The sequence below is a fragment of the Vombatus ursinus genome, unplaced genomic scaffold (assembly GCF_900497805.2).
Source record: "Vombatus ursinus unplaced genomic scaffold, bare-nosed wombat genome assembly UNPS02015255.1, whole genome shotgun sequence".
NCBI classification, from domain to species: Eukaryota; Metazoa; Chordata; class Mammalia; order Diprotodontia; family Vombatidae; genus Vombatus; species Vombatus ursinus.
In genome coordinates, this window is record NW_020955033.1 from 7,303,845 (window position 1) to 7,328,669 (window position 24,825).

The window sequence follows — 24,825 nt, forward strand, 5'->3', positions numbered from 1 at the left end:
CAAACAGAATCAAAATCTGTAGATTAGTATGAAGTTATGAAAGCAATTGTAGTTGATTTCTCTTAGGTCTCCAGACTTGAAATGTGAATACGCTATCCATGTCTCTACCAATTACAGGTGAAAAAAAGAGTTGAAAAAAGAGAGACAGAGACAGAAAGACAGAGAGACACAGACAAACAGAGAGACGGACAGAAACACAGGGGCCGAGACACAGAGATCGAAAAAAATGAATGGATAGAGGAGATAGACAGAAACAGAGACAGGGAGAGGTAAAAAAGCAATTGAAAGCGAAGCTGCACGAGCCAGAGCAAGAGCAATTTATCCGCACCTGGCAGCTAGTCACCCTGGAATCCGGGAGGGGTTTCTCCAGACACTCTAGACACTTATCTTCCCGGGAACCAATAGCAGGCTGGTCCCTGAGTCGGTTGCCATGGTCACGTTGTGTGTTTGGAGAGGGGCGGGGCGGGCAATGGGACGGAGCGGGTCTGGGCAGGTAGGGAAGCGAGGTGGGGAAGGGGTGGGGAGGTGCTGGAAAGGGGGCGATCCTGCTGGTCTGTGGACCACCCCACCAGAGGGTTTGGGTGGGAGGCTCCAGGTGACTCAGGAGAGCTCGCAGGGATAGACCATCGAGAGACCATCAGCTCTCTCCTCACCCGGCCCGACGATGTATACTGCCAACCGGAAGAGACTGCAGAAGCTAACGGACTGCACGAGCAAAGCCTCCAAGCATTGTGAGTAGCGATGATCACAGCCCTGGCGAGAGGCGTGTAGACCCCGGGACAGGCAGCTCCGGATCCCAGGAGACCCTAGTCTTGGCCTTGGCCAGCACACTTTCTCCTTCCCCACCCCCTTCATTCACATCAGTCAGCTCCATGTACAGAAATCGTCCCATTTTCTCTCTGACTTCTAAAATTTTCCTCTTGAGGAAACTTAAAAACTGACGGTTTGCTCCCAAGCCCTAAGATGTCTATGTGCTCCCCGGTGCGTGCCCCCACTTTTTCCAATGCCGGGTGGCCAATCCCAGCAGGGCTTCCTCCCCATCATTCCTTCAATTTACACCAAAGAAAATTCTCCAGACCCTCAGAACTTGAGCTCCCTCGTATACGACTCCTCTCATAAGAGACCTTTATCCATATATGCTGTATGGCTAAAAAAAAAAAAAAAAATAAGGGGAGGGGAGAGGGAGAAATCAGTGAATCTAAGCAACTGCCTTCACCTTTTAATACCTCAGGACCGGAACCCATCTTTATAGTAAGTGGTGTGAGAATAAGCAGCTGTCCTCCAGTCCCCTACCCCTGATCTCACTACACATATGCCTAGTCTCCTGTTGGCTTGTCTGTACAATCTTTTGAGAAAAGAAAGAGAAAGTTATATTCCTACAAGATAGTTGTGGCTTCTTATCACAATTACCAGTGGATTAATAACTACTGTGTTCAAGAAAATTGCATAATTATCCTATACCATGTAATATATAGCCCCTCCCCCCAAGAACAATTCAGTCCAATTCAGTAAGACTTTATTAACAGGTTATTGTGATCTAGACACTGTGCTATGTCAGTGGATATAAAAACTCAAAAGTGTAAACAAGGACATATAGGAATAGTATGTTTATGCAACTTACATAACTATAGTTTGGGGATCAGTTATAATAATGGTTCCAAGCCAAATGTATTAGGATACTATTTTTCAAACTTTTTGAGGAAATGTTTTCACCCTGCAATTCCCCCTCCCCACACTTTTGGTCTTTACCCTCACTCCTAGTCCATTCTTCAAACAGTTGCCAAATTAGTATCAACAGAACAGAGGTTTGACAATGTCACTATCCTGCTCAAAAATATTCAGTGGTATCCTATTACCTCCAAGAAGAAATTCAAAACTGCTCAACTTGCCACTTAAGACCCTCTACAATCTAGCTCCAACCTATTTGTTCCACTTTCCATAGAGCCTCCATCACACATTCAACATTACAAACTGACCCACCAGTTGTTCCCCATTCCAACTCCCCATTTTTTTGCCTTCTCTCAAGCTGTCCATTATGTGATAGTATTCAGGATCACAGGTTTTTGTGAATATTTTAATAAATAATCTCCCTTCAAGTTTTCCTTTTATAATATTCCATAGACATATTTATAATACAGTCATTTAATATATGTATATATTACAAAGAATGTGCATAGATATTTTGTGAATATTTTAATAAATAATCTCCCTTCAAGTTTTCCTTTTATAATATTCCATAGACATATTTATAATACAGTCATTTAATATATGTATATATTACAAAGAATGTGCATAGATATTTTACACTAAATATCTTGGTTGTTGACATCACTTATGCTAGAGTCAAATAACAGCGTGTCCAACTGTGGCTGACCAGACCAATATAACCTCGGGATGTTCTACCACAGGTCGAGCACAAATAGTCCATGTGAACATTGCACATCTCAAATTTCTTTTGATCTACTTCAATTCTGCTTTGCTCATAGAGCACGACATCTTTTCTAATGATAGCATGCCATGCTTAGCAGTCCTGTGCCAGCGTCTCCCATGTCACACAATCAATTCCAAAGTTCTTTGGAGAGACCTTGAGAGTGTCCTTGTATCACTCCTTTTGACCACCATGTGAATGCTTACCCTATGTGAGCTCTCCATAAAATAGTCTTCTGGGCAAGCATACCTTCTGCATTCAAACAGTAGATTTTGAATGCGTGACAGTTAAGTTCTAGAAAAGACTTCAGTGTCTGGTATCTTATCCTGCCAGGTGATCTTCAGAATCTTCCTAAGTCAATTCAAAAGTATACGTGGAAGCAATTTATGAAATAAGCACTCCCACTTCACCCATGTCTTATTTAAAATCTCTAGTTTCCTTCAAAGTTCCACTCAGGTACCACATTCTACAGGAAGTCTAATCCCTACCTTCAAACATCCCCCACCACCACCAAGTTGTCAACACTTACATCTAATTAACTTGTGTATATGTTGCATTTTCGGTTAGAATGTAAACTCCTTAAGGACAGAGATTGTTTTGTTTTTTAGTATTCCCAGCACCTAACACACTTTTGGTGCATGGTTTTGTGCATGTTTGTTGAGATGAGTTGAATACAAGAAGTTCCCCTTTGAGGCCCTTGATGTAATGTTTGGGGAATTGAGTGGATTGATAGTGGTGATATAGATATTAAATATACCTAACATGATCATAAGAGGAAGCACACCTTGCTAGGGACAAGCTTACTTATGATTTAGTTTACTATTTAATATTTGTGACTACCTGAGAAAACAGGAGCAACTGTGAACCTGTATTACCAAGAATAAAAGGAAAGAACAAATGTGTTCTTTAGTGGCTGTCCTAGAGATTGTAGGACTCAGCAATTTCTAATCACTAGTATCTGATGTAATGAGTGTGATTTACTTTTTGGCTGTGGCAACAAAAGAGAACTCTTACAGGACTATACTGTAAATAAAAGTTATGCTACATAGAGAACATTTTAAACTCCTTAGAACAAAGAAGCCATATGCATTTAAAGTATCACCATGATTATTATAATCTGATGCTTTTTCACTTACAACATTTTTATCTCTGGAAAAAACAACTGTTCTTAAATTTTTCAATAGCTGTTTTGAATAAACATTCTGTCTGACAAAACAATACAATAGGTATTATGCAAAACACTAGATGAAACATAATCCTTTCACAGTAGGTTTGCAATATGTTGTAAACAGACCTCATGATGCAAACAAGTGAGGGAAAAGAGTACAATTTTCAAAGGGTTGGTGGTAACAACAACAAAAAAGGTATTAAACATTTTTGCCATCTGTTATTCTAGAAAAGGAAAAAGGAAGCTCTAATAACTATTTGATTGTATTGTGCATGGTACCTGGCACATAGTAGGCATTTAATAAACATGTTTTTTGATTAATTGATCAAATTTGAAAGAAGTCTGCACATTGACTTTAAATGATTTAAGATTGAGGGAGGAGATGGAATATGAAATATTATCTTTTTTACTGAGTATATATCTATTATATTCTGTCCCTGGTGGTCAAATTATGTTGATTGTGGAGATGATCGTGCCATCATTCTTCAGTGGATAAGCTTAATATTATCCTAGAACAAGAAAATTTCTTTAAAAATCACCCAGTCGATCTTCAAGAACTACATCAATGCCATCCCAGCAAATCACAGGATTTAGAACTAAAAGGGACCATAGACATATGTGCGTATAAAATATCTATATCTATATCTATATCTATCTATATCTATATATCTATATCTATATCTATATATATTATACATATGTCTACATTATAAAGATGGGAGAGTGAAGATGGTTTGTGATCTTCCATGATAGAGGAAACATTCTAACATGAACGATCCATTATAGTATAAACATTTTAAAAAAGAAATTAATTTCTTTTATTCAAAGTTCCCAAGTTTAGGATATGAGCAATGGAAGAAATGTTAGGGAGTTTTAGGTCCCCTAATAGATGAAAAAATGAGAGCCAGAGAGGTTGTAGTTAGATACAGAGGCAGTCTTAGAGAGCCTTGCTTTCCTCTCTCCCAGATCTGTTACCTTTCCAGCATAAACCTTGTTGACTTCTTTCTAACTACTTGCATGTTGGCAGTAGCATAAAATCATTTTTGAGTGATATCAATTGGGACTTGTAGATAGTAGGTTAAATATCACAGTTTTATTTGAAAGGATATTTCTACTTTCAATGAGAATACTTATGAATAAATTTATATTTAATTGAAATGAAAATTAGTGCCCATGTAGTTTATATAAGTCTGAAACCAGTTTCTATGGAAATAGAACGGATCACCACATGAAGTAAAGTTGATAGTCCCATGGACTTTCATAACTAAAATGTTGAAAGGATAATTAATAGATAGATGGAAGCATTTTTGATTCAGCATTTTTATTAGTCAAGTTTTTTGTTTATTTTCCTATTTTTAACTTTTTATATTCACTCAAACATACTTTTTAAGTTCCAGGTAAAAGATATATTTGAGGCAGCTAGATGGTTCAGTGGATAGAGCACTGAGCCTGGAGTCAAGAAGATCTGAGTTCAAATGTGGCCTCAGGTACTTACTAGCTGTGTGACACTAGACAAGTCATTTAACTTCTGTTTGCCTTAATCCGCTGGACAAGGAAATAGAAAACCACTCCAGGATCTTTTCCAAGAGAACCCCATGCATAGTATTTGTGGGCAACGGCCCACAGAGTCACAAACAATCAGACACAACTGAACAACAAAACAGATATTGGTTAATATTGCCAATGTTTGCCAGTCATCTTTTTTCCTAACTCTAATGTGACTTGATTCTATTGAAGCAGCATAGCATACAAAGATTATTGGTTTTCAAGTCAGGAAGACTGGGGTTCAGGTCTGACCTCAGACATTTAGTAGCTATGTGACCTTGAATAAGTCACTTATTTTCTCTGTGCTTCAGTTTGCTCATCTGTAAAATGAGAATTTTGAACTTGATGACCTCTTAAGTCCTTCCCAGCTCTAAAACTATGATTATATAATACTATGACAAACCCATTCAAAAAATTTACTGTTGAAAATCTAGGTACTCCCAACCTCTCTCTTTGTTAAGCTAAATTTAGCTTCTGAAATGATCTTACAACCTTCAGTTTCTAAAATACCTCAAAATGTAGTAGCTATCATTGCGAATTGTACATTTGGTACATCACCCATTGTAAAAAAAAAATATTGTAAATTCAGCATAAGTTTCATTGTCATCTCTTGACTTTTTCATCACAGTTAACAGATACGAAATAGAGTGCCTCATAAAACTTTTTTATACCTTGCTGGAAGAAACAGCTGAGAAACAAAGTAGCATTGGGATAGATCGTAATGCATTTCGAAACTTCCTGCATACTACATTTGGAATGACTGATGACATGATTATGGACAGGGGTAAGAGGACATAATCAATTCATATTGACCAAATTCTGCTGAAAACAAGACTTCATCGGCTTTGAAGTTTGGGAGGTATTCTGTATAACAAAATTAGTATTTGATGTTTCAAATTTTGCTTGAAAATAAGCTTAAGCCATACATGCAGAGACAAAAACATTTAAGCAAGCATTAAGAACAGGAAAAATTGTCATATCTAGTTTGCCTCATTTGATGGAAAAAATCCTAAAGTTCATAATATATGTTGTTTATATCATATTTCTATTTAATAAATAGCTTATTTTCTATATAATTTGTTTTTAAGGAATTTTTGGCTTTTTTCTTCATCATAGAAAACATACTGTATTCATGAATAAAAGATTGTATACAAAAATTACAAATGAAACATTATTTAATAGGCATAAATTCCCACTATGACTGTACAAATATCTATGGAGAAATTTGTTTTCTGTATATAACTAATTACCTCAAATTGCCAAAATTTTCATTTTCCCCACATACAGAGAAAATTCAAATGTAGAGAAAAATTTTATGCTTTAGTAATCTCTGACAAAATATTATATTGAAAAATGTTCTAAAAAAGTTTTATATAAATCATTATATTTGTATCAAATTTTTCTTTGTAGTATTTCGTGCTTTTGACAAAGACAATGATGGATTTGTGAATGTAACAGAGTGGATTTCAGGACTATGTATATTCCTTCGAGGGAATTTGGAAGAAAGAACAAAATGTAAGGTTTCAGTGTTTGATTTATAAATAGTTATTTTCTGGATTTTGTGCTTAAAATATGTAAAGATTGTTTTACTTGGAGTTATCCAAACCAGACAAGCAGAGGTTTCTGGTGGCACTCATTTTCCTCACATACCTTTCCTCTGAAATCTGAGTTTCTATCCTAGTTATTGTAATGAATATTAATCAATGACAGTGAGTGGGGAATGGACAATAAAAAGGAAAATCAAGAAATAGAATTTTAATTTTATTTTAATTGCCTGAAAATTAACTGCATGTTTGATATAGGTTCATGCTAATTATATGTATGTATGTATGTATACATATATATATAATGTTTAGAATTCTAATTATTTCATTGGATGAAAAGCATCATGGTATAGTGGGTAAGGTAGAAGAGAAGTACCAGTAGAGAATTCAATTCAATTTACCCAATAAGTATTTATTAGAGAGGTTCTATGACATAAGGGATGGAGAACCAGTTTTGGAGTCAGAGAGACCCAGATTTAAATTTCACCTTTGATATATATTGTCTGTATGACCCTGGGCAAGTCACTTGACCTCCTAATGCCTCAGGCAACTCATTATTCTTGTTCAGATGGCCTTTCTGATTCTTTGTGACCCCATTTGGTGTTTTCTTGGCATAGTTACTGGAGTGGTTTCCCATTTGCTTCTCCAACTCATTTTATATATGAGAAAACTGAAGCAAACATGGTTAAGTGACTTGCCCAGGGTCACACAGCTGGTAAGTATCTGAGGTCAAATTTGAACTCAGATCCTCCTGACTCTAAGCCAGCATTCTATCCACTGCACCACCTAGGTATTACACTGTAAGTTAGAGATGAGTCACCTACATGTATTGATGGAAAGAGTTTTTACTCCAGGGATTTCTCTCATTGATAAAATCACAGATCTTACTCCCCTCCCCCAAAGAAGTTATTTTGTTAAGCCATATCACTTAGTAATCATGTTCAAGATCAATATTTGACTCGGACTCTATGTAGTTTAATTTTAATGGTAAGACATTATAAAATTAGCATTCATTGTGGTGCTTTTTACTCATTTACTTACAGTTGATTTAAAAAATATTCAAAGATTGAGCCAAACATTTTTGCATGTCAGTTCATCATATATTAAGTACATATCATTTATGTGAGAGGTAAGGTAAAGTGGATCAAATACTTGCCTCAGAGGCAGGAAGACCTGGGTTGTTAAGTCCAGATTCTGATACATATTGACCATGTGATCCTGGGAAAGTCATTTGTCTTCTCAGTACACAGGTTCAGATCCCCTCCTCCCCAACTCCACTTCCAAATGATGGTGTTTGCACTGTGCTAGACACCATGGGGAATGATAAAATGGCTCACATTTACATAGTGCTTTACAGTTTGACAAAATTTACCTGAGAAAAAACCCACAAGATAGGTAAGTGATGTGCATATTATGATCTCCATTTTATAGTTGAGAAAGCTGAAAGACATTAAATGACAAGTCAAGATCATATTGCTAATAAATGATATAGCGGTAACTTCAAGCTCTTTTCATTTATACCATATTATTACAATAAATATATGTGTGGTATATATGTGCAAATCATTGCAGTTTCTCTTCTATATTCAGTCTTCATTCCTCTTCTAACAAGTATAGGCTACTTCCAGAAATATTTGTGGATATTTAAAACATGAATTCGCGATTACATAGAAGCAACCTGTCATAGTGGGCAGAGTGTTAGGCTTGAATTCATAAGATAAGCACAAGAGCCCTGAGAGTGGCAGCACCATCACACCTAGACCACTAGTCTGCTTCTAGCCCAAACCCTCACAGCCATCATCCCTGGATGATGGCAACTCTTCTCCTATGGAGAAGGGACCAACAGCCAATCAACTGCTACTCACAGGCAAGACAAGTCAGCCTGGGTGAAGTAGCAAGGCACCTTGGGAGAGTCAGGAGGGAGCATTTGCCAGCAAGTCAAACCACCACCACCTTTATTATTACCTCCTCTTGGACTGTAAAAGAGAAAACTCAGGACCCTGAACCAACAGCCTTGGAAATAGTAGTGTTCCCCAAACTTCGACCCCTGCTTTTAGCCCAGTCCCCACAGCCATCACTAGGAGAAATCGTTGTGGAGACGGGGACCACATTTCTGATCATCACCAACAATAACTTCTAATTAACTGTTACCAAAAGGAATTAGGCATAAGAACCCTAGGAGTGGAAGGACAACCCCTCCCCAATGACCTGTCCTGCTTCTAACCTGTCCCTCACATTTATCATATGGGGACTCAGCCATCTCTGTCAAATGCTTACCAACTGCCACTCACATGGATGAGGCAGCAGGGCACTCTGAGGAAAAACAAACCAGGAGGCAGTGTGCACCAGACTAATCAAACAATGACTACTACCATTGTCCTTCAGACCCTGATAGAGACAGCCAACACAGAACCCTGTACCCAGGAACCTTAGGAATAGTAATGCCCAAAGCCATCACTCTGGGAACCAACTGCTATGAAGATGCAACCTGGCAACTGTTCCTACAGGTACTATCACCACAATTTCTGGAGATCTTGAAAAAAGAGCTTGCCACCAAGCTCTTGGCATTGTAAAACAGTTAAGCACCAGAAACCTGTGTGATTTTACCAGTGGAAATGACATTAAAGAAGAGGCATTACCATTTGCTCTGCTACTGTACCCTAAGGACCATGAGACCTTGTTATCTGACTTGCAGCTGAGACCTTCCATGAGTATTATCTGTAGAATTAGACTGAGAACAGATTGTGTTATTTATGTACCTGCTGCTTTGCAAATAGTAAGCACTTAATAAATACTTTATTTATTCACTTAGAAATACCTGAGTTCAACCTCCCTCTAATACTTATTAGCTATGTGACCCTGGGCAAGCCATTTAACCCCATGTGACTCAAGTACTTCCCTAAGACTTATGAAATCATAGATGGGTTGTAATTTGTGCTGGTGCAAAGATCCTCACACTGAGGAAATTCTGAGAGCATATTGCTATTTACAGCTATGTGCTGAATATTAGTGTATGTGTCACAGGTAAAATAAACTTGATTTATCAGGATTTTGAGCTTTTATTTTAAGGTCTTTGCTTAACTCACTCATTAAGCAAACATTTCTTAGGCATCTATGTTATGTGCAGAGACAGTGGTGCTAGATCTTAATATCAGTGACCCTACTTAAGACCTCCACAAAGGACAAACAAGAAGGCATTTATTGCTATTTTGGAATCTAGGACATTTGACATGTTTTCATTTTTTAAATAAAGCTTTTGCTTTTTTTTCTCTAAAGTGGTCCTAAAGTAAATTTCCAGGTCTACACTTAACAATATTTAAAGTAACTCCATAACACAATATAACTTTAAATTGTGTATTCTTTAACAAGGTAACTTGATATAATGTACTTTAATTTTGTTTCTTTAAGACTACTAGCTAAACAAATGAAATTATATTCTATCATTTTTTTTAAATGTATCACATTTTTCTTATGATAGGAGGCTGAAACTAGAGCACTCAGGATGTGATTCTAGTTGAAACCAGAAAGACAAATAAACTGAACAAAATTTGAAAAATTCATATCCATAAGTATGGAATTAGCTATCTCTCATGTCAATTTAACTTGTTTTATATCATATCAGGAAACAATGTTTCTGTATTTAAAAATTAAGATGATTTGGTTTAATTCCTTTCTTAACCATCTATCACATGCTTGGTCTTGGGGATCAAAGGCCAAAATGAAACAGTCCTGACTGTTTCCTTCTATTGGATGGAAACACCAACTACATAGATACAGAAATACAAAATAGATGCAAAATGACTTCTGGGACAAAGGCACTACCAACTGAGGAGGATTGGTCCAGGATAGACTTCCTCTAAGATATGACACTCAATTTGAACTTTGAAGGATGCTAGTAGGGTCCTTTGTGGAGAGGTGTGCATCCCAGGAATGGAGCACAGCCCTGTATAAAGACACAGCGATTAGAGATGAAAAGTAGTATTTGGAGACAAGCAGGTAGATCACTTAGGCTGAGGGTAAAGGGCATAAAGAATAATTTGCCTGGGAAGACAGACTGAACCCAGATTGTGAAGGACTTTAAAGGGAAAGAGTTTTTACCTTATCCTTGAGGTTAAAGGTAAAATCATGTTTGTTTTTTCTACAAAAGGTAAAAGGGATTTGCTTAATTAGGGTCTTGATGTATTTAGTCTTTTGCTTTAGGAATATCAGTTTGGCAGCTGGTGGAAGGACAGATTGGTCAAGGGGAAAGACTTGAGGCAAAGGGACGAGTTGAGAGGATGTTCATCCAGGGAAGAGGTGATGTAAGCCTGAACTAGAGTGATAGCTGTGTGAGTGGAGAGAAGAGGATGGATGTGAAATTGTATTGTTGAGGTAGAATCGATTATTGGTAATTGATTGGATGTGAAAAGGTGATGAGGGAGAGTTGAATCAAGGATTATTCCAATGAGAATTCAGGTGACTAGAAGGTAGTCCCCTCAACAAAAATAGGGAAGAATGAGAAAAGTTTGGGAGGAAATTCAGTAAGTCCTTTTTTGGATGTATTGAATTTGAGATGATTCTCAGACATCCATTTGACAACATCAAGTAGGCAGTTATAGATAAAAGAAGGTGGAAGACAGACCAAACACATAGATAATTCTACATAAATGCAATAATAAACTATTGCCTTTGACAGCTGATGAGCTCCCCAGGGGGGAAAACATTTAAAAACAAGATTGAGGACAAATCCCTGAGGCACCTGTCAGGTTGGTCCAGAGAAAACAATCACACACAGGAAACTAAGAAGGAACAGTCAGCAAGTAGGAAGAAAAACAGTGGAGAGCAATGTCATGAAAACCCAGGGAGTAGAGAGTACACAGGAGGAAGAGAAATGGTCAAAAAGAGTGTCAGATACCAAAGAGAGGTCAAGAAGGATAAAGGCAAAGGAAAAAATAGTAGGCTATGGCAAATAAAAGATCACTGATAATCTCAGAGAGAACAATTTCCTTTGAGTGATGTCATCAAAAGCCAAATTGATGAGCAGTTACAAGTTATTAATACTGAATGGGGAGGGGAGGTGGAGGGGGTAACTTGACTTTTGAAGTGTAATACAAGGACATTAGGAATATTTTGACAGCAACACTGTTCAGTACATTTTGTCACATAGACATTTCTTAGTGTATTCATTTTTAGCTGAATTAAAATGTGAATGAAATTTCTTCTGTTATTGAACGATATCACAATTTTTACAAATGTCCTATAGGATGACTTAGCAAGAAGGCAAAGTTTGGTCAAGTAGAGATGGGGGAATAGGGAAAGATTTGTGAGAAGTTACTGGTACGTTTGTCCTTGAATAGTTTGAAAGCCTCAACTTATGTACTATGTGGCAGTGCAGGCTGTGACATCTTCATCCAAATCTAGCCAACTCTTGATGTCTAACAGACTGTTATGTCAAGTTTTCTTTTAAGGGTTCTCTATCCAAATTATACCTATTTAAATACACACACACAATCACGAATAGTTATTTTCTAATAAATAAATGATCAAAGGATATTACCAAACATTTCTCAAAAGAAGAACTGCAAAGAATACACAACCATATGGAAAAAAATGCTCCAAATCACTAATAATAAAACACAAATCAAAGCAACTCTGAAGTTTTACCTCACATCAACAAATTGGAAAAAATGACCAAAAAATGGCAACAATGTTGGAGAGGTTTTGGGAAGAAAAACCATGTTAATACATTGTTGGTGGAACTGTGAAATGGTACAGCCATTTTGGAAAGGAATTTGGAATTAAGCAAATAAAGTGACTAAAATGTCCATACTCTTTGGACCAGAGATTCCATTACTACTTATGGAGTCATGGATGAGAAAAACATCCCCATATTTATAGCAAAATATTTATAGCAGCACCTTTTGTGATAGTTAAGAGTCAGAAATAAAGTAGATACCCATCATTTGAGGAATAGCTAAACAAACCATGGTACATAAATGTAATGGGATACTGTTGTGCTGTAAGAAATGATGTGTATAATGAATACAGAAAAAAACATGGAAAGATCTATATGAACTGATGCAGCATGAAGTAAGCAGAACCAAGAAAACTATACATATGCCCACACACAGTAACTACAATGTAAATGGACATAGTAAAAAAAAAAGTCAAAAGTCAAGTGGTACACAAATTAACCAATATCAGAAGATACCCCCAACCTACTGCTTCATGGAAGTAGGATGTCTATCGATGTTAACACATTGCACATTTTCAGACTATATATGGATCAGTTATACTGATATATTGATATATACTGATATATACTGAGTTATACCTCTCTAAAAAAATCAATATTTGTCATATGAGATGGTCCTTGGGGTGAGGTAGGCAGAGGGATAAATAGGATACTATGGTGATATAAGAAACAGAAAATATCAATGCAATTATTTCTAAAGAATCACAAAGCCTAATGCACAATATACAAATCTGCTCTCAACTCTTTAACAAAATGAAGGAATTCTAAACTAAAACCAAAAGAAACTTGGAACTTGAATGAAGATGGGCCTGATGCTTCTGATTATAAAGATGAACCTCAGCATGGCAAAGTATGATTTCCCTTTTGTAGAAACCTCTCTATCCTTGCATTCTCATTTAATAACTCAAACAGTTCTAAAGGACCTTGTTCATCATCTTAACTTATATGAAAATAAAGATGAATTATTGATTGGAGAAATACAAATCAAAACAACTCTGAGGTACCACATCACACCTATCAGATTGGCTAATATGACAGAAAAGAAAAATGATAAATGTTGAAGATGATGTGAGATAATTAGAACACTAATGCACAGTTGGTGAAATTGTGAACTGATCCAACCATTCTGGACAACAATTTGGAATTACGCCCAAAGGGCTATAAAAATGTGAATACCTTTTGACTCTGCAATACCACTTCTAGGTCTGTATCCCAAAGAGATCATACAAATGGGAAAAGAACAGTAACAGCAACAATGTGTGATGACTAACTTTTATAGGCTCATCTCTTCTTAGCAATGCAAGAACCGAAGACAACTCCAAAGCACTCATGATGGAAAATGCTGTCCACATCCAGAAAAAGAACTATGGAGTCTGAATGCAGATCAAAGCATATTATTTGCTCTTTTAAAAAGAATTTTTTTTGTTTCTTCTTTCTCATAGTTTTTCCCATTGGTTCTAATTCTTCTTTACAACATGACTAATGTGAAAATAGGTTCAATATGAATGTATATGTAGAGCCTATATCAAATTGCATGCCTGTCTTGATGTGGGGGGAGGGGAGAGATGGGGAGAAATTTAGGACTCAAAATCTTATGGAAGTGAATATTGAAAACTAAAAATACAAAAATAGATTTTTTTAAAAAAATAAAATTGAACTTTTGGCTTCTGGAATAAAAGAATAGAATCTTATACAAGGTGGCACACAAAATGTTCAAAACATGAACATTCAATATTTGAATCAATAAGTATGAAAAATATTCATGCCATACCTCATTAGGTATGAGAAGTAGTCAAGGAATATCTGTGGAACTCTAAACATAATTGTTCTTTTAGTACTAGGATTACATCTTAGCTATATCAAATATTGCTTACCCAAAACTGCTGCTTTATATTTGATTAGGACAGCAGAGACAAAAATCAGCCCCCCTACCTTAACACAAGCCTCAAAGGAAAGAACTGACTCCAAGAATGAAAAATGTGGTAATCAAACTACTGGTTAGTCCTTGTAAAGTTTTCTTATGACCATTCAACTTTGCTTAATGAAAATTTGTCAGTTTAGTATATTGAAATGATATGGGTTATTTCTATCTGAAAAATTTTTCCAGAACTCAATAAGGCTAAAATAAAAGAGGGAATATGTTGTGACTCTTCAAACAATAGAAGTGATGAAAGATGAACATTGTGAAGAATAGGTGAATTAAGTTGAAGGAGCAGCATGGGAGTATTTTTCTTTAAAGTGACCAAATACATTTTGGGAAACTACAAAGCAGAACATTACCAAGAAAGTGTCAATGATCTTCTCAAAGCCCATAAAGTTATGGAATGTAACATGTTACTCCAGATCCATTTCTGGGATTCATGCTTGGACTTCTTCCTGGAAAACCTAGGCATTGTTAGTGATGAGCACAGAGAATGTTTCTATCAAGAAATATCCATAATGAAAAAGTAATGCCAGGATAAATAAAGTCCATGCTGTCTGATAACAATTGAGAGCTGAGGAAGGATATTTCACAGATAAAATACAACAGGGAACCATCGGTAGCTACATTTTAGCACAATTTAAGCATAATAAGCATAATTCTGTTTAGTAATAATAATATTAATATAAAATTTTGATTACTATGAATAATGGGAAAGAGACAAAGTCTAAAGTCATATTTGAAATTAGCACAAAAATACCACAGGTTCCCCCTTTTATGGATATAACATAGAAAAACTTTTTTTCCGCTGTTTTGTAACCAATTTATAATGTAAGATATATACATACATACATACATACATACACACATACATACATGTGTGTGTGTGTGTGTGTGTGTGTGTGTGTGTGTGTGTGTGTGTGTGTACCAGACTGGGTGTTGTCACTGAAGGGCTTGCTGACTGGGATATCTTTCTCTTCCTTTTTCTACTTAAAAGAAAGAATGTGATATCCCCATTACTCTACATAGGCTAACATCTTCAAATAAGTCTTTAAAATATGTCTTTTCATAATTTATCATAATTGTGATTTATCTAAAAATAAATTTTGTTTCAATCTTTGCTTTTAAGCTTTCTAATGTGTTAGTCTTACTTATAAATTTACATTTCAATATATGGGTTAGATATGCCCCCAAGCTTTGTTTTCGAGAATGTATTATTTTGCAAAGTATTTGTGGTTTTCCTGGTCTTCACACTTAATTTTTAATTCCATATTGATCTATTCTCTGAAATACACAATGCATAGATTCTTTTACTGTTAGATTCTATAAACAAGTGTTAACTTGAATTAATGCATTAATCTGAGTACAGCCAGACATTCATGAGTTTTATTCTTAATTTTAGAGCAGTAGTTCTCAAAGAGTGTGTTACAAATCATAGTAATTATGCTGAAAAGTTTTGGATATTATTGCAGATAAAAAATTACATAAATTGGGGCAGGTAGGTGGCACAGTAGATAGAGGTCTGGCCTTGGAGTCAGGAGGATCTGAGTTCAAATCCAGCCTCAGACACATGACACCTACTAGCTGTGTGACCCTGGGCAAGTCACTTAACCCCATTGCCTAGCTAAAAAAAATTACACAAATAGTTTAATATAAATTTTACTTACTCAACATACATAGTATGTTAAATACAGTATATGAAACAAAACAATTTGCCTACAAAATTATGCACTAACCTCAAAATGTTTCAGACCTTGAACTCACCAAAAAAAAAAGATTACCTTGAGTTTTCTGACTCCTTTGTATTGTGATGTCAAATTAGATAGTCAATATGCTACAGTGCCCTTCAGCAAAGAATAATGTACTTTGAACAAAAATAGAAGTTTAAAAACCACTACTTTAATGTTTTTTAAGCTTTTATCATTGCCTTGTATGGCCCTGGGTAAAATATCATTTCTAAGTGGATAGGTTCATATTTTCTAAGAGATAATAAAGACATCAGACAAAAATTTCCAAAGAATTGACCACCTAATTTAAAAGAAAGTGTAAGGAATTCTAAGATGATGCAATGTAGTTTGAGGCAAACACTATTGAAATTTTAACTTTACCAAAAGTTATCAAGGTGAATAAGAGTCCAAAAGACAATAAGGATTCCATGTGAAAATGGTTGTCCTTTCACCTGGTTTTTAAAAATCATTTTCAGCAAACAAAAATTTTCTGTGTATCCAGACAAGCTGGATAACAAAAAGATTTCAGAATCATGTTCTGTGCTTTGATACTGTCAAATCAGTTAATTCCCATCCTTTTGTTTTACTTGGACAGCAGAAGCGTAGAATTTAGAGTTAAAAGAGATCTTAGCTATCATTTAGTTGAATTCCATCCCTTTACAGATGGGAGTATTGCGACCCAGAGAGATTGAGTCACTTTGTCTTGTAGTAAATATCAAGAGAATGGATTATGAATTCATGTTTCTTACCATTGTGCATTCTATGCCCTGTTCTATTTTCCAAGTCTGTCCTATATCTGTTTCTTTGTGAAATGTGAATGAAAGGTATAATGAAATGTAAGTAAATGAAAAGTGAAATGGCATTTATTATGTTTGTTGTTGTTCAGTCATTCAGTAAAGTCCAACTCTTAGTGACCACATATGGAGCTTTCTTGGCAAAGGTACTGGAGCGGTTTGCCATTTCCTTCTCCTGTGGATTAAGGCAAAAAGAGGTTAAGTGACTTTCCCTGGGTCACACAGTTATTAAGTGTGTGAGGAAAGATTTGAACTCAGATCTTTCTGATTCCAGGCCCAGCACTGAGGCATCTATCTCCCTCTATATATTTTATCTATATACTCCCTTTTGTATAGCTATCACAAATTATGGTTAAGATTCACATAATTAATTACTATTTCAAAAATCACTTCAGTTAGAGAATATCTACAAAACCGAGAAACTGTAAGACTCATTTAACACATTATAAAAGTTACTTAGCGACAAGGGGAAAAAAGGAGCAGAAACTTGAGTTTAAGGTGTGTGGTATTTTTTGTTTATTTTTTGTAATTTTGTTATAAAATGTTTCATCTTATAATTAAAAGGAAGTGTGGTAAATCATTAAATACCACATAGAAGACCAAAAAGCACTGAACCTTTTGAGACCCCATTGGACTATTAGGAATTTCTCAAGAACCAACATTTATGAACATTCCATACCAAGTAGTACCAATATACTCTTAACTAGAGCCATTCCAACCGGTCTAGTTTTGTGGTAAGGTTACTTTTAACAAATCATATCATTCAGGAGGATAGGGCTGGTGTGGAAGGAACAGAACCATACAGTATAATAGGGATATTGCCAAGGGTCTCAATCTGAACAAAGATTTTTTTTTTACCTTGCCCAGAATAAACAGAAACTTGAGGTTAGCACTATATTCTATGTAACAAAAACTCAACCAGATCTCTTAAACTGATGTAGATCTAAGCAGACCCCAAAGTAACCTGGGACCTTCTAGAGTCCTTGAACTTCATAGTCCTATAGTTGATATGTTCAGTTCATCTTCCACCCCAACACTGAGAAGATTTAGAGGGCATATATCAGAACAGAATATTTTTACATTTACTGAGAGGTGGTCAAATTTTCTAACACTGTGAAGTTAGCAGATATTACCACTATGGCCGATAGCATGTGGCATCGATCAACATAGGGGAACAGAGTCAGGCCCCATATTCACTAAGAAAATACTAGAAATCAAGTATGCTCTGTGTTTCATTAGCCTAGCCCACCCTTTAGAGAGAAATTACATATTGAATGTGATGAAAGATGATTACAGGGAGTAAGTAATATGAGAGGACAATCTACCCAATGTACTCAGTTTCTAAGTGGAGAGGAAAAGAAGACTCTACGCTAAGCTATAATTGCAGCATTAGGTCATAGATGTGTGCTTAAGTGTTGTGCATATGAAGACAAAACTGCCTCTAACATTGGGCTGATTACATGATTTTTTATCTCTGAATCAAAATTATAAGGCAACGATAGGTCTAAACATACTGAAATCACTAAACATAGTGAAATCACTATGAAAATTATTAAAATTGCTAGTGTCTTAGCTACCTACCCTATGTATGTCCTAAAATTACTAAAGAGAAACTCATTAGAATGTCAACTTTATAAAACCACAGTTTTTATGTTTTTAAAAGATTGTTTTGAAGTTTACGATTTGAATGGTGATGGTTTCATTTCACGAGAGGAAATGTTTCACATGCTAAAAAACAGCCTTCTCAAGCAACCAAGTGAAGAAGATCCAGATGAAGGGATTAAAGACTTAGTTGATATAACACTTAAGAAAATGGTAAGTATATTCTAAGAAAATATAGTCAGTGTATTACAATAAAAACAATCAGTTGGGTATGAGAGAAAAGCAAAAAGGGGAAATTCAGTAATCATTTTGTTCCTCTTTGGTAGAGATAGAAGATAGAAACTGAATCTGTGGTTTCCTTAGTATAAGGAATTCCTCATGAGGCAACTCCCTCTACCAATGCAAGTACCTCCACAGTTCATAGTCTTAGATAAATAACCAAGATCATGAGGAAACTAAGTGACTTGCCCAGGGTCATAGAGCCTTAAAACCCAGGTCTTCCTGGCTCTGAGAACAGTTCTCTACCCACTGTGCCATGTGGCTTTTCCTCCTTAATAAAAAGAAAAATCATGTGTATTTTTTCTTTCTATCATGTATGTAATGTCATACATATGTAACACATAATGTTAGCAAAGCCATTATTGTCACGAAATCTATTTTCTGATCTTCATCTTTCCTAGGATCATGACCATGATGGGAAGCTATCCTTTGCAGACTATGAAACATCTGTAAAAGAAGAAGCTCTTTTGTTGGAAGCATTTGGTCCATGTTTACCGGACACAAAGGTATTAACAGTCATTGAAAATATTCATATTCATTCCATAGCATTAAATGAAATGAGTAGTTGGCCGTGTACAAATAAATTTTCTCATGTGGGAAGAGTAATTTCGAACCACAGGAAAGGACAAGTGAATTAGTACTGAGGGTCTCCTATTACAATGCTCTCATAGGTCCTTATTATTTTCTGTAGCTTCTGAAGAAACTTTTCAATCCTAAAAAGAAAGTACCCAAAGGAACTATGAGACATCACAGTGGAACTAGGGTAAGACTAGTTGTCCTCTCTTGTCACATGAAATATATTTTAAGTTTCCATCTGCCAAGATGAGGTATCACCCAGGACTTCCCACAGTCAAGTTCTTAATATGGTTTGTTTTGAGTATCTTTCTGCTGTCACTACTTGGGAATTGTGAAGTGAATTTTTCTCTAAAGACTTTAACCTTGGAATATAGTCTTTCTCCACTTTCTCTTTTAGGAGCTTTCCTCCTCAACCATCTCCTTTCCCTTTTATGTTTTTTTTTAATGTTTCCTTATCCACTAGTTTTTTCCTTGAAAATATGCCCACATCATCCTCATTCATAAAAACAAAGCCTTCATTTGAACCTCTCCTCAGTTTATCAACCTATATCAATCAGCAAGCATTTGTTAAATGCTTTCTATGTCCCAGGCACTGTGCTAGCCAGTGGATATACAAATATAGAATGAGATAATCCCTGCCCTCAAGAGCTTTCATTGTATCAGAGGGCCATTGCATGTTTTGTTGTTGTTCAGCCATGTCTGACTCTTCATGATTCCATGTATTACAGCATTCCAAATCCTTCTATTCTCCACCATCTCCTCAAGTCTGTCTAAATTCATGTTCATTGTTTCCATGACACTATTCATCTCATTCTCTGCCATCCTCTTTTCCTTTTGCCTTCAACCTTTCCTAACATCAAGGTCTTTTCCAATAAGTGCCATCTTCTCATTATGTTGCCTAAGTATTTAAGCTTCAGTATTTGCTCTTCCAGTGAAATCCTCAGTTAATTTCTTTAAGCATTGACTGATTTGATCTCCTTGCTATCCAAGGGACTCTCAAGTTTTCTCCAGCACCACAATTTGAAAGTATCAACTCAGTGGAGCTCATGTTTCCTTATATTCAACTCTCACAAGCCATGTATTGCTACTGGAAAAACCATAGCTTTGACTATATGGACCTTTGTCAGCAGGGTGTTGTCTCTGCTTTTTTAGTATGCTGTCCAGATATGCCAGAGTTTTCCTTCCAAAGAGCAAGCATCTTTTAATTTTATGGCTGCAGTTGCTGTCTACAGTGATTTTTGAGCCCAAGAATACGAAATCTGACTTTCCTTCTGTATGCCAGGAAGTGAAGGGACCAGTTGCCAAGATCTTAGTTGTTGTTGTTGTCATCATTGTTGTTTTTTTAATGTTAAGCTTCAAGCCAGCTTTTAAACTCTCCCTTTTCATCCTTAAGAGGCTTCTTAATTCTTCTTCACTTTCTGCCATCAGAGTGGTATTGTCTGTTTAGTCTAAGATTATTAATATTTCTCCCAGCATCCTTAATTCCAACTTTTTATTTGGCCATCTTGGCATTTGGCATGATGTTAAGGACTTAAATAAATAAAATGACAATATACAGCCTTGTTATACTACTTTCCCAATCTTAAACCTATCCGTTCCACATGTGACTCTAACTTGCTACTTGGCCCACACACAGGTTCCTTAGGAAATAAGTAATATGATCTGATACTCCCATCTCTTTGAGGACTGGCCACATTGTGTTGTGATCTGTACAGTCAAAGGCTTTGGTGTAGTCAATGAACCAGAAGTAGATGTTTTGTTTTGTTTTCTGGAACTCCCTTATTTTCTCCATAATCTAGCAAATATTGGCAATTTGGTCTTTAGTTCCTCTGCCTCAAAAGCCAGTCTATTCTTCTTGTAATTCTTGCTTCACATGTTGCTGAAGTCTGGCTAGCAGAATCTTAAGCATAACCTCCCTGGCACATGAAATGAGCACAATTGTTCTAAAATTTGAACATTCTTTGGAATTGTCCTTCTTTAGGATTGAGATGCAAACTGAGCCTTTATGATCTAGTGGCCACTGTTAAGTTTTCCAAATTTGCTGGCATATTAAGTGCAGCTGTTTAATAGCACCATCCTGTAGGATTGTAAATAACTGTGCTGGAATTCCATCATTTCCTCCAGCCTTATTAACAATGCTTCCTAGCACTTGACTTCATTCTCCAGGATGTCTGGCTTTAGATCAGTAACCACACCATTGTGGTTATCAGTGATATTAAGATTTTTCTTGTATAGTTCTTCTGCATGTTCTTGCCACCTTTCCTTAATCTCTTCAACTTCTATTAAGTCCCTACCATTTTTGTCTTCTATCATGTTCATGTTTGCCTGAAATGTTTCTTTGATATCTCTAATTTTCTGGAAGAGATCTGTCTTTCCCATTCTATTATTTTCTTATACTTTTTTTTTTGCATTACTCATTTAAGAAAACCTTATCTCTTTTTGCTATTCCCTGGAATTCTGCATTCAGTTGGGTTTCTTTCCCTTTCCTTTTCCTTCTATTTATAAAGCTTCATTAGACAGTCATTTTGCTTTCTTGCTCTTCTTTTTCTTTGGAATGATTTCTGTTGATGCCTCCCATACAATATTGTGAACCTCTATACATAGTTATTCAGACACTTATTTACCAGATCTAATCTCTTAAATCTATTAATCACTTCCACTTCATATTCATAAAGGATGTTTACAGATAAATACAAGGCAGCTACATGGCACAGTGGATAGAGTGCAGGACCTGGAGTCAGGAAGACTCAACTTTGTGAGTTCAAATATGGTCTCAGGCCCTTGCTTGCTGTGTGACCCTAGGCAAGTTACTTAACCCTGTTTGCCTCAATTTCCTCATCTGTGAAATGAGTTGCAAAAGGAAATGGCAAGCTGCTCTGGTATCTTTGCCAAGAAAACCCCAAATGGGATCATGAAGAGTTGGACACAACTGAAACAATTGAATGACACCAATACAGGATACATCCAAAATAAATGAGTGGTGATTTGGTAGAGGTACTAATCAATGGTGGATTCAGGAAAGACCTCTTTAAGGGGTGGCAAAACAGCTGAACTTTCAAGAGAATTAGGTATTTAAAAAGACAGAGATGAGAAAAAGTATTCTAGGCATTAGGAATAGCTTGTACAAAAGCACAGAGCTGGAAAATGGAATTTTGTGTGTGAGGAACAGAAAGAGAGCTAGTTGGTAGGAGTATAATGTGTGATCAGCCTGGAAAGATAAGGTGTAGCCAGATCATGAAGGTCTTTAAATACGAACAAAGGAGTTTATATTTTATTCCAAAGGCTTTAGGGAACTACTGGACAAAACCTCTTAAGCATAACCTCCCTGGCACATAAAATGAGCACAATTGATAGTATGAAACAAAGTCAGGGTTGGGGTTTAGTAAAAGATGAGCAGTGATAGGACAGTGTGGGAAAGGATTCAGTGGCTTCATCTCTGAAGAGGACTGATCTGAGATTTCTTTCATATTTCCCAAGATTCTAAAAGGATAAACTTCATCCATTACTCACTACCTTGCTATGCATTGTAATGAAATTAATCTTTGGATATGGACAGCATTACTTGTAGATAATTGTTATTCTAGTTTTTAAAGTATTCACAATAGATAATAAGATTGTTGTGTTATAATATGGACTGGATTTCATATCTTTTAAATGCTTTCTCCCACTAGTTCAATAGCTCTTTCCCTCAGCAGCTCCCTGATTCTCCACATTTCCCCAATTGTTGTACCTTTCTTAACAGGATTAAAACATTTTAATTGTTTGGAAAGGCTTTTTAATTAGACTTATGATTAAGTCATCAATTGAAATGGGCCACTTTAAGAATCCTACAAGAGTTTAGTGTAAGCTACATCTAATTTTTTTCACTTTTATTTTGCAGAGCCATCTAGAATTTGAAGCCCAGGTCTTCAAAGACCCCCATGATCTCTAAAATAAGAACACCTAACAGCTGTGTTAGTTTCAAGACAGCAAATTAAAAAGCACATTCCAAATGCTTATTTTCTGTACTTTGTAATTTAAATAAGCATTGATAATGTTTTAAATATTATTTTACTTACATGTAAACTATTATGACAGACTGATGGAAGATCAGAATTCAAGACTAACAGTTCTGCTTGTTGACAAAAATGATTTACATTTATTCTACAATTTACACAGGGCTATAAATTTATATATGGATCTGTAGTAATACTTTTAATCTCATGAACAAAAAAGAGGTAATGCTATTATGAAGCATCAATAGGATAAATATGAATAATGACTCTGAGTACCAGGTTAAAGAAAATAACTAAAATTATTTAATTCCCCTTGTGTGAAAACAAATTAAATTTGTTTTTATGCCAATGGTACACAGTTTTCTTGACTTTAATGAGTAATTCAAATGTACCTCTCCCTGATGAAGGTTATCAGATGACAGTTTTCTTTCAAAACAGAAAAAAACAAAACGAATCAAGAGGATTTTTTTTTGTTTTTACTTTTAAAATATTATTTCCTTTCTTGTCTCTGTTTCTTTAGTGCACATATATAATAAGCAGCAGGAGGAAAGATAATGCAAACAGTTTTGCTCAGATGCAAATACTGTCAAGGTGGATAGAGTGCTGGACTTGGAGTAAGGAAGACCTGTGTTCAAATCCTGACTCTCCTACTTAATAGCTGTGTGACCTTGGGCAAGTCGTTTAACTTCTGATTTAACTCCCTAGGACTTATCTACCAAGTCATAGATAGGTTGCTTCCTAGAGAGAATTCCTATACTGGGAGTTCCCCACCTGATGAAATCACAGATCATTTGCCTACTGGTATATTCTTTGTCACTATGTTGTGCATCATTATCATTATAAACTAATTGTGTGTAAATAATGAAATTATGAAATTAACATTTGTAAAATATCATTGAAAATTAATGAATTAAATAAATCCTTTCCTGAAATAAAAGATTTATTACCTTTTTGCTATTCAAATGTTTTCTTGATTTTTAAAAAATTGTCTTGTATAGACAGATTGATATTTTCTTAATAAATGATTTCTTGACACAATTATATTTTTTCTAGCAGCAATTTAAACCAGAGTCAGTAAATCTTATATTTATTACAATGTAATGTCCTAGTCTTTAGGAGAACCAAAATGATTATATAAAGCAAAATGAGATTTGGAGTCAGGAGACCTATGGTTCTAATCCCAACATTAAGATTTACCTCCTGAAAATCAAGTAGCTCCATTTGAATCCCAATAGACTTTATCAAGCCTGGTTTTCCAAAGCTACATTTCAAGAAGTCATAAATGAAAACTACATGAGACAAAAGAGTTAATTGTCCTGGTTTTTCAGGGGGAAATGACAGAATAAGTAGAGGAAAAAAATCTAGCCCCAAACTCCAAGATGGAGCTACTTGATTATGCCTTTAAACCCAAATCACTCTGGCTCTCATTGATTGGTCCACAGCAGGTCCCAGCCCAAGGCTCACTTGCTCATTGTTTGGGTTTTGATGGCTTAGAGTGAATATTAAAGGCAA

At 35.8% G+C, this 24,825-nt stretch overlaps 1 protein-coding gene across 2 annotated transcripts; it reads left to right on the forward strand.

The window, feature by feature from the left end:
- The first annotated feature begins 527 nt into the window (after positions 1–527).
- LOC114031921 (EF-hand calcium-binding domain-containing protein 1-like) lies at positions 528–24,150 on the forward strand. Of its 2 annotated transcripts, none has more exons than XM_027847129.1 (6): positions 528–731; positions 5,770–5,925; positions 6,552–6,656; positions 18,525–18,676; positions 19,144–19,248; positions 23,834–24,150. In XM_027847129.1, exons 1-6 carry the CDS (start codon positions 665–667, stop codon positions 23,966–23,968), a joined length of 720 nt encoding a protein of 239 aa, XP_027702930.1. In that variant the 5' UTR covers positions 528–664; the 3' UTR covers positions 23,969–24,150. The 2 variants fall into 2 exon arrangements, with proteins under 2 accessions (XP_027702930.1, XP_027702931.1); XM_027847130.1 differs by lacking the exon at positions 23,834–24,150 and adding an exon at positions 23,199–23,270.
- The last annotated feature ends 675 nt before the right edge of the window (positions 24,151–24,825 follow it).

Bases quoted from the DNA above. Each gene is read 5' to 3' on its own strand.
- LOC114031921 (XM_027847129.1), top strand. From the start codon at position 665: ATGTATACTGCCAACCGGAAGAGACTGCAGAAGCTAACGGACTGCACG. The intron at 5,926-6,551 runs GTAAGAGGACAT...TTTTCTTTGTAG, and splicing joins TGACATGATTATGGACAGGG to TATTTCGTGCTTTTGACAAA. The intron at 19,249-23,833 runs GTATTAACAGTC...CTGTTTCTTTAG, and splicing joins CATGTTTACCGGACACAAAG to TGCACATATATAATAAGCAG.